This window comes from Erythranthe guttata, chromosome 3 (assembly GCF_056151865.1).
Source record: "Erythranthe guttata isolate IM_541 chromosome 3, IM_541, whole genome shotgun sequence".
Lineage (NCBI taxonomy): Eukaryota > Viridiplantae > Streptophyta > Magnoliopsida > Lamiales > Phrymaceae > Erythranthe > Erythranthe guttata.
Genome location: NC_142535.1, coordinates 13,772,891 through 13,783,912, shown reverse-complemented (window position 1 = coordinate 13,783,912; position 11,022 = coordinate 13,772,891). Strand labels below are relative to the sequence as shown.

The 11,022-nt window shown below is 34.2% G+C and overlaps 1 protein-coding gene across 1 annotated transcript; it reads left to right on the top strand.

Annotated features, from left to right (window-relative positions):
* Positions 1–3,404: 3,404 nt before the first annotated feature.
* Positions 3,405–6,030, top strand: LOC105971401 (subtilisin-like protease SBT3). Its single transcript, XM_012996255.2, has one exon. The coding sequence runs from the start codon at positions 3,656–3,658 to the stop codon at positions 5,933–5,935; it is 2,280 nt and encodes a 759-aa protein (XP_012851709.2). The 5' UTR covers positions 3,405–3,655; the 3' UTR covers positions 5,936–6,030.
* Positions 6,031–11,022: the final 4,992 nt, after the last annotated feature.

Sequence of the window (11,022 nt, the reverse complement as noted above, 5' to 3'; positions counted from 1 at the left end):
GCTATATAAATTGCCAGCATATAACAGCAATATTTTTAATTTGTGATCGAATTAGAAATCAATTCATAAGCTTTGAAGCAAATTTTCCCTAATAAAAATAACAAATAAATTGTATTGCAAGACTTACATCCATATGTGAAACTCTTGCAGGTGGGGACAACTCTGCAGAAACGGAACCAGCGAAAGCAGATTCGTAACAATTTTATTGTAAAGTCTAAAATCGAAAATCTAACAGCCTAAGGTTGTCGAACTTGTTAAACACACCACACCATATGTCCTTTGTACATATTCCAAGAATTAATTATAAACCCGATCGAGCGTTAACACCATAGGCTCAAACAAGTGGACAAAATGCAATCCAAAGCACGTACGACAACATTATGAAGTATTAGAATTTGGAGGGAATTACTGCTTCGGGTTTTTCCCATGTGTGGCTGCAAAGAAACGTACGTCCAATTTCAAAGTTTTCAAGGAGGGCATTTTGTAAACAAGGCTATAAGAAAAGGGAAGATCACTAATACGTCTAAAACATCGGAAATCGAGAACCAGTTCTTTGAATCCATCGCTCAAAGTGATCTGTGTGCCTGAAAGAACGGAATTTAGTAGAATTATAATAAAATCGAAGCCTAAAAAATCAATGCACTCGTTCAACGATTAAACCATAGTCGCATGGAGAAGTTTTAGAAGAACAATCAATTAATTCACCGCATCGAAATTTGACGTCAGGCACAAATTTGTAAAGAGTGCACCACCTCTTTGTCAAAATACTAGTCCTTGTCGAATCTTTCGTTGGCATTCGTGTGATAATTGAATCTTTCGTTGGCATTCGTGTGATAATTGAAAACAAACATAACAACCAAGTCTTAACATATGCATGTGTAGACGCATAAAATTAATTAATTGGTTAATAAAATTAGCCAGTTAAATTGTGTCTAAATTAAATTATACCTTGTCTTGCAAGACAAGCCATGGGGATAATTATTAATTAATTATTGACCAATAAGATTATTTCTTCTCTTTCAAGTTATAAGAGATAAATATCAATTTAAAGAGAGCCAATCAAATCGCGCCACATCATCAAGTAGACTTTAAGTAGGACTCTTATACTACCACTATAAATATGGACCCTCCCTACACAATTTAAAACACAACTCAAGAAGAAGAAAAACCGTAGGAGAAAATTCTCTCTACAATATTCAAGTCGTTCTTCATCAAATTCAAGGCGTTCTTCATCAAATGGAGGGCGTTCTTCAACAAATCAAGATCGAAGGAAGATTCAAGGGTCAAATCCATCAAGAACTCCAAGATCTTCAAGTCAAAACCCGTCAAAGTTTAGCGTTTCGATCCGAGATTCATGTCGCAAGACCCTCGGAAGACGTTATTCAAATCCAAATCAAATCCGGAGAAGATCAAGTCAACAACCCGTCTCCGAAATTCAAAGTCAAACACATATTGTTCTTGAGAGAAGAATTAGAGGATTAAATTAGAGTTTGTAACCCGCAATATTTTATTTTAATTCAATAAATTATTTTTGTGCAAGTTTTTCTTGTTTGTCTAAATCGCAGATAAGAATTTGTTGTTACTGTATGTATATCTAATGAAATAACAAATAATAACAGTTCACAAATATATATAATTATATATCAATGGTTAGGCAGTGGAAAATATATTTAACCTAAATAATCCTTATATTTATTCATCAAATATATTTAAATTAAATACCAAAAATAATGTCTTGGATAGGTATGGTTTTTTTGGAAAAAATACAGTTTTCATGCGTCAAGTTTGCACTGATTTTACATTTGGTCCCCCATGTTCACAAAAAAACATATCTAGTCCCTCATGTTTCAAATATTCAACATTTTTCGTCATTTCCGTCAATTTTCTCGTTAAAACAAACATAATCGAACGTGTACCCATCACTACCTTAACTGACGCACTAACGGTAAATCGACAAAATGACCAATAATGTCAAATTATTGAAACGTGAGGGACCAAATGTGTTTTTTTTCAAACATGAGAATCAAAAGTGAAATCGTTGCAAATTCAATGGATGAAAACTATAAATTTCCCAGTTTTTTTTTCTTCCGTATATTGATCCAATCGTAAGTGACACGTACACATAAACATGGTTAATCCAATTGTCTGACTGATTTCATGTTTGGTCCATTTTGAAAACATGGTTTGATATTTCAGTAAATAATTTCATTAAATTGTATTTTTTTTTCCGAAAAGAAAAAGAAGTTGCAATTATTTAGTGGACCATTGGATATTGGGGATATTACGAAAAACCCCTTAAATTTATATTAAATTACAAAAACCACCTTCACTTATTCGTAATTATCAAAAAAAACCCTGAAGTTTGTTTCCGTCTTACACAAACCCCCTTACAGTGTGACTTTTCACGTTTTATTTTTTTTTTATTCTAGAGAATAGATTTTACACACTTTCAGATATTTTATTTTATTTATCACCTATTTAACAGTAGGTATAACAGACTGTACACATTTTATGTTAAAAAACTCGATCAACAGTTAATCAGAAGGTGGTTTTCGTTATTATGGATAGTTAGGGATGTTTTTCGTTATTTAGCTTAAGTTCAGTAGGGTTTTCGTAATTTACTGTTTCGATTTTGTGGCCGTCGTGCATGCTATATATTTCTATCCCCTAAATATGCTTTTTGATTCCCCTTTCTTCACGATAGTTTATCAAGTCCATGATTGGTGGTTGGAGCAAGGCTTGAAAACAAAATTGGGATTGTGACATAGTACCCATTATTATTATTTTTAATCACTTGTGGTCATTTAGAATTCGTTCCATATTCCAATTTATTAATACATATTATGTGGTCTTTATTGATTGTGTCATCAATATAATAAATAATAAATTTATTATTCAAATAAAACTCTTGAAGCTACTTCAACACTGTATACCACTTATATTAATTGAAGAGTTCTCTGGCTAGGGATGTAAATCGAACAAATCGAATCATTATTGGTACTTTTCGAAGAAAAAAAATATCATTTTTTCGGGAGTAAAAAATCAGTTCCAACCGTTCCAAAAGAATTTGAAATTGAAATGAAAAATTTGAAATATGCGAAAATTGAATTTTGTTTTCACCTACGAGATAAAATGCGTAATAATATAGATATTATAAGAACATTTTTTTTTGTTTCAAATGAAAATTTGGAATTATATTTCGAAATTAAAATCGGATTGGACTCACACATTCCAATTCGGATAAAATAAAATAAAATCAAACAAATCAGAAAATTAAAATTCTTGGAGTTTAAACCAAAAATCCTATTCCAAAGTCGAAAATTCCGTTCCAATCTCCATCCCTATGTCTGGCACATAAACCAAGCTGCCTAAACCTAGTTGTTTATTATGTAAAATTACATTTATTTAATTTCGTGCTGCATTAATTTTTTGCCAAAACTCAATAATATATACAAACTCTACACAAGTTTTTTTTTTCAACTTAATGGGCAAAGATAGAGAGAGGTCCCACACTGTATGTGTGTATTTTGTTTATGTTATGGGGTATTATGCCTACCAGTTAGACTTAACATAAAAACAAGTTGAACTAAAGTCTCTGCTATAGTGTATATATATAATTGAAAAACAAAGAATACTACAATAGAAAAAAAAAAACATGAAAATCCTTAACTCTTTGTTCTTGATTTTTTGTGTCTTCTCCATTACACTAAAATCATATTTTGCAGAATCAGACACTTACATTATCCACATGGATTTATCTCTCATGCCCAAATCATTCTCCACACACCATAGTTGGTACTTGAACACACTATCTTCTATTACAGATCAAGTTAGTATCACAGATTATTCATCTTCATCTTCTAATAAGCTTATCTACACTTATACGAATGCGATTAGTGGATTCACCGCACTTCTCTCGCCTTCCGAGTTCGAAGCGATCAAGAACTCCCCCGGCTACATTTCTTCGATTAAGGATAAGACGGTCAAAACCGACACCACCCACTCGTACAAGTTCCTCGGCCTCAATCCGCAAAACGGGCTTTGGCCCGTTTCGGATTACGGGAACGACGTCATCATCGGGCTTGTTGATACCGGAGTTTGGCCGGAGAGCAGAAGCTTCGACGACAGTGGCATGGCGGTAGTTCCGGCGAGATGGAAGGGCGAGTGCGAACGCGGCACCCAATTCGACCCGTCCATGTGCAACAAGAAGCTCATCGGGGCCCGCTACTTCAACAAGGGGCTCATGGCCAAGTACCCCAACCTGACGATCACGATGAACTCGGCCCGCGACACTGACGGGCACGGGACTCACACCTCGACCACCGCAGCGGGCGGGTACGTGGACCCCGCCTCCTACTTTGGCTATGCTGGCGGGACCGCCAGGGGCACGGCCCCGCGGGCCCGGGTGGCGGTGTACAAGGCCCTCTTCGACGAGGGGGCTTATCTTTCAGATATAATCGCTGCCATCGACGCCGCGATAGCGGACGGTGTGGATGTCTTGTCGTTATCGTTAGGCATCGACGGGCTCGCCCTGCATGCCGACCCCGTCGCGATAGCGACGTTCGCGGCAATGGAGAAGGGCATTTTCGTCTCGACTTCCGCAGGCAACGAGGGGCCGTATTTGGAGACTCTGCACAACGGGACACCGTGGGTCCTCACCGTCGCAGCAGGCACAATTGACCGGGAATTTCGAGGGAGTTTGACTATGAGCGACGGAGTTTCGGTGACGGGGATGACACTCTATCCCGGAAACTTCTCCTCCAGCCAGTACTCCCCCATCGTTTTCGTCGGGGCTTGCCAAAACGACACCTCGATCAAGAAAGTGGGATCCAAAATCGTCGTGTGCTTGGACACATCCAACGCGCTAGACGGACAAGTCTACTCTGTCCAAAACTCCAACGTCGTCGGTGCAGTCTTCATATCAAACTACACGGATGCGGAATCATTCATCCAAACTTCGTTTCCATCACTATTCTTGAAACTCGAGCAAGGTCAACAAATTCTCGACTACATCAAACGCGACTCCAAGCCGAAAGCCAGCTTCAGCTTCCGCGAAACCCTCATCGGGACAAAACCGGCCCCACAATTAGCCGGTTACAGCTCACGTGGGCCCTCCCCGAGTTGCCCTTCCGTCCTGAAGCCCGATATCATGGCCCCCGGTGACCTAATTCTCGCATCGTGGCCATCGAATTCTCCGGTGACTACAATCAAAAGCTCCGGAAGTCTCTTTTCAAACTTCAACGTTATATCGGGAACGTCAATGTCTTGCCCGCACGCCGCTGGAGTGGCGGCCCTCCTGAGAGGGGCCCACCCAGAGTGGAGCCCGGCGGCCGTTCGGTCAGCCATGATGACGACCGCCTACGTTTTAGACAACACAAACAATCCAATCAAAGAAATTGGATCCAACGGCGGCCAATTCGCCGACCCGTTAGGAATCGGGTCGGGCCATATCGACCCGAACAAGGCCTTGGATCCCGGCCTTGTATACGACGCAACCTCAGAGGACTACATCAATCTTATATGCGCATTAAATTTCACCGAAAATCAAATCAAGATGATCACAAGATCGACGGCTTATAATTGCTCGAATCCATCGCTCGACTTGAATTATCCGTCGTTTATCGCCTTTTTCAATCCGAACGGCACAAGTTCGGAAAAACTAGCCGTTAGGGAATTTCGGAGAACAGTGACTAATGTTGGGGTTGGGAAATCGGTTTACAGTTCGGAGCTGACAACGTTCGATGGATTGAAAGTTAGTGTGTCACCAGACAGGCTGGAATTCAGTGACAAGTACGAGAAGAAAAGCTACAAGCTGAGAATTGAAAGTCAAACGCTGATGAAAGATTCCTTGGTTTATGGTTCGTTGACTTGGATTGAATCTAGTGGTAAATATCAAGTTAGAAGTCCCATTGTTGCAACAACCTTAGTCCCATGAAATATATTTACTAAGTAATTACTGAATTTGTCATCTTCAATATGTGATCAAATAATTCTAATTATTAATTATTACTATTATTTTTATAGGGGAAATTACAACCACCTGCTGAGGTATGGTCAAATTACGAAAAACCCCTCATGTTTAGATAATTACAATCACCCCGGCCCCTCAACTATGAATCTTCTTACACGTCCACCCTTATGGTGTCAAATTCAACATAATTTTCTAGATTCCGTGGAATGTTCTCTAGTTTGTACTCGTTTTGTGCAAAAATGCAGTTTCCGATGCACCACAACCTGATGTATATAAGCCAAAAAACACATCTTTTGATCATCTTGCATCAAAATGTGGAGCTCGAATGGGATAAAACATGTGAAAATTTGAGAATATTCCAGAGAAGATTCCACTAAATTTTACACGCATGGGCAGGACGTGTAAGAAAATTTATAATTGAGGGGATGATTGTAATTACCCAAACATAAGGGTTTTTTTGGTAATTTGGCCATAGCTCAGGGGTTGCTTGTAATTTATCCAATTATTTATTTATTTATTTTTTTGTCTTTTAATTGGTAATGATTTAGATCTATTGAATACATTTGAAAGTGTAAATGTATATAAGATTGAATTTCAGTGGATGTTAGTGAAGTGACTTGTTCACTCATGTGATCGACCAAGAAAAATCTAAAAATAAAATAAAATAAAATAGTATATTAGAATTTGGAGAAAGACATAAAGTATATAATGATAAAATGATGGGGACCTTTTACCTTGGAAAATTTTAATTATTTTTCGTGGACCCTTTTTGGTTCTAGTGTTTTAGGAAAGGGACAAAGGGAATCTTGTTCGAGTTCTTTGGAAAATATTTGTGTAACAATCAATGAAACAATTGCAGAGACTTGATAAATACAGGTCGTTTTTTAATGAATGTAGGTCTTTTTTTTAATAAAATAATTTTTGGTACCAATCTCATCTTCTTCTTTAAAACTTTTATTTTGCCAGAATATCGTATCTATACATCAAAACACAGTATCTGCATACACTTCGTACTTTCTGGATTTATGAAGCTTTCCTAGGTTGAACTTTTTTCGCAATTCTTTTTGTGTTTTTAACACAATATAATAAATTTAAATATAAAAGTGAAATGTAGGAATATAATTCAAAACAATGAAGTTAAAGAGATAATAAATGGTGGAATGGTACTAAAATTTAAAATTGAAAAATGACCTGCATTTACTAAATTTCATCATGTATCTATCATTTCAGATTATAGTATCGCATAAATCCAAAAAAGAAAATTATAAAGATAAATTGGGTATAATAAAAAATGGTAGGTAATATTAGCTTCTTCTTTTTTCGACAAATTTGCACTACATATGTTTAATGGATAATTATTGCAATGTCGACATTTCGCGACTGGAAAAGACACATTGCTAAGTTATGTTCAAATATTATTAATACTAGAGTTGCAAGATAATTAATTATGTATAAGATATTAGTCAACTGGATAGGTGAATTGGATAAACCTACACTTTCGTATAATAACTTGCAAATCATACGAGATACATAAACTACATTAGGTTAACCATATGTGTGACATGCTCGACATAGCTAACCATATGTGTGACAGGCTCGACATAGCAATCATCAATAAAGGGATTCAAACTTGAGTCAATTAACAGATCAGGCTCACTTGCTTCAGGTCATCCCTTTCGGGACAACCGTTAGATTATTATATTATCATTGTTATGAGAAGATTTGTTTCTCAAATTCATTTGAATTTTTATTTAAACTTTTATAAGACATTAGAAATTATGACTTTCTCTAACGATGAATCGAATTGTAGCGACGCTTCCCCCGACTTTTCCCGTTGTCATTTTTTGCCATCACAATTTTTCTTAAAAAAATATGTTTATCCCATAACTTAAAAAAAACAATAACAATAAAATAAGGGTAAATTGCATCCATCTCCATGAGGTAAGTCTATTTATAAAAAAAACCCTCACTTTTGAGAAATTACATTCAGCCTCCCGTAGTTTGTAAATTACAAAAGTAGGGGTGAGTTCGGGACGGGATTTCGGGAATTCGGGATTTTCGGGATTTCGGGATTCGGGATAGAAATTTAAAATCCCAATCCCGTCCCATAATATTAAATCCCGGTAATATCGGCATCCCTAAATATTTCGGGAATTCGGGATTGGGATCGGGAATCCCATATTTTGGCTAAAAACTAAGAAATATTGTTTTTTTTTTCTCCATTAGTATTATTTTATACATTAAACCAACTTGAATATATTATATACATACTATTATTATTGCACTATTTATTTTTACCACAAAACTTGGAACAAATGAAATTTGAAAAATTTAAAAATAAGTTGAAACGATATATTATATTGTATTTTTCATATATATATATATATATATATATATATATATATATATATATATATATATATATATATATATATATATATATATATATATATATATATATATATATATATATGTATGTATATATATATATATATATATGTATATATATATATATATATATATATGTATATATATATATATATATGTATATATATATATATATGTATATATATATATACATATATATATATATGTGTGTGTGTGTGTGTGTGTGTGTGTGTATGTTTATTAGTTTTTTTTTTCTTTTTTCCTAATTCGGGATTAAAATATCCCGATCGGGATTGAGCCAATTCTCGAATCCCGATCCCGTATTTGTTCCTAATCCCAATCCCGAATCCCGTAATCCCGAATTCCCGAAGTTTTAATCCCAAATAGTAAAATTCTAATCGGGACGGGACGGGATCCCGAATCCCGATCCCAAAGTCCCAGCCCTATACAAAAGGGTGTCGATGGAAGAAAAACAAATTGTTTGGTATGGATGTAATTATGAAAAAATGAGAGGTTTTCTCATAAATAGACCTTACCTCGTGAGCGGTTGTAATTTACCCTAAAAATAAAAATAAAACATGTGTAGCCGTGTCTACATCTCTTCATTTGGAGCCATCTTACTTTTGTTTTAGTTTATTTGGTCCTCACATTTTCTCCAAACTAAATAATGTACTCTAATCTATTACCTTATCCTTCAATAATTATTGCACCTAAATTAGGCCAACTTACAGCTAGTCCTCGATATTTAGGTTTGCTCATTAACTTAGAACAATTTAATTTTCTTCAATATTATTGAAATCATAGCTATAAATTGAGCCATTTGCCTAGCATGGTGTTTAAATTGCCATAAATTTTTATTAGTATAAACCATCCAAAAATGTTATAAATTACAAAATTACCCCTTGAGCATTTTTCAACTATTGATATTTATGCACTAGTGAAGCCATAATTTTAAGTTCGTGAGGGTTGAATGCATTAAAACTTTTATAAGGGAGGTGCGCGCGGCATGACACTCTCTGGCTCTATGCTGGCTCCGCCACTGTATATATAAAATATAAATATGAAGCTTAATTCAATAATAGTCCTATAATTCTGTGCAATTTAATATTTTAACATATCTTAGGTTCCACTTCTTATTATTAAAGTTATATAACTTTCAAACCGAATTGAATAAACTAAATAAGTTCGAGTTCACGACTCTTGGCAAAACTAGTTATAATATTTTTTTTTCTGGCAAGCTTAAATATAATAAATGGAAGATAATATAATTAATAAGTTGCAGCAAAATATAAAACAACTAGTTAGTTTCATGAAATTTCAAAAGGGATAGCTCTGAAATCTATAAGAAAACGTTAGCACGACTTTGGATCCCAGTTTGCTGGAATGATATTGACATATTATTATTTATATATATTTTGGTTACGTTGAGAGGCATGGGAATGACATACTTTTATCGGGAATTTTAGTCATGTAAGTTACAAAAGTTCCTTAGTCATATAATTTTCCTAGTTGAGAGTTTTAGTCTACCTTGTTTCACAATCAGAATTTTAGTCCTGTAAGTTACAAAAGTTCGGAATTTTGGTCATATGACCTGCTATAACAGGTAATGTGATGGTTGGTTGAATGAGTTGGTATTTAAAATATAAAAATAAATAAATTAAAAATAAATTAGGTGATGTGGCTAATGAGTTGGATGGTTTTGGATGAAAATTTGATCCTCGATGTCAATTTCACCAAAATAATGAGGAAAATTTAACATATTAATTTATATATTTATTTCTTTGTTATATTTGCAATAAAGAACCACAATAAATTATTGAATAAAATCTACCATTATATTTTTTTATGAAGGAAATAAGACTAACTAATGTTTAATTAATATTTCTTAGTTTTTATTTGATAAAAGTAGTAATTAAATTCATATTTATCTAAATATTTTATTTTTTACAAATCTATACTTAGTGATTACAATGAATTGAACCAACAAACAAATTCATAAAAAATACGAAAAAAAAACTTTCATGAAAACTTGTTATAAAGTTAGATGATATGCACAATCATAATTAATAAAAAAAATCAAATACACATTTACGAATTAACCAAAAAAATAATAAAATATATTCAAAACTCTATTAAATTAAATGAACCAAAAAAACATTCTAGAACCTCCAAACATAAAATACGTTATCAAACCAAAAAAAACAAATATCAATAACGAGTAATAAAATGTGGTTAATTACTATTTTATCAATTGAAAACTATGAAATATTAATTAAAAAAATATAATTACTAAAAAAATGCTTATTTCATTCATCAAAAAAAAAATAATGGTATATTTTATTTCACTCCAAAATCGTTCAACTCATTAGTCACATCTCCTAATTATTTTAAATCTATCTATTTTTATACTTTAAATGCCAACTCATTCAACCAACTATCACATTACCTGTTATAGCAGGTCATAGGACCAAAATTCCCAACTTTTGTAACTTACAAAACTAAAATTCTGATTTTGAAACATGGTGGACTAAAACTCTCAACTAACAAATTTATCGGACTAAAAAACTCATTTTACCTAATTTTAAGTGTGTGGTCTCTCTCTCTCTCTCTCTCTCTCTCTCTCTCTCTCTCTCTCTCTCTCTCTCTCTCTCTCTCTCTCTCTC

What these genes read in the sequence shown, in the direction of transcription:
- LOC105971401 (XM_012996255.2), top strand. Translation starts at nt 3,656, where the DNA reads ATGAAAATCCTTAACTCTTTGTTCTTGATTTTTTGTGTCTTCTCCATT.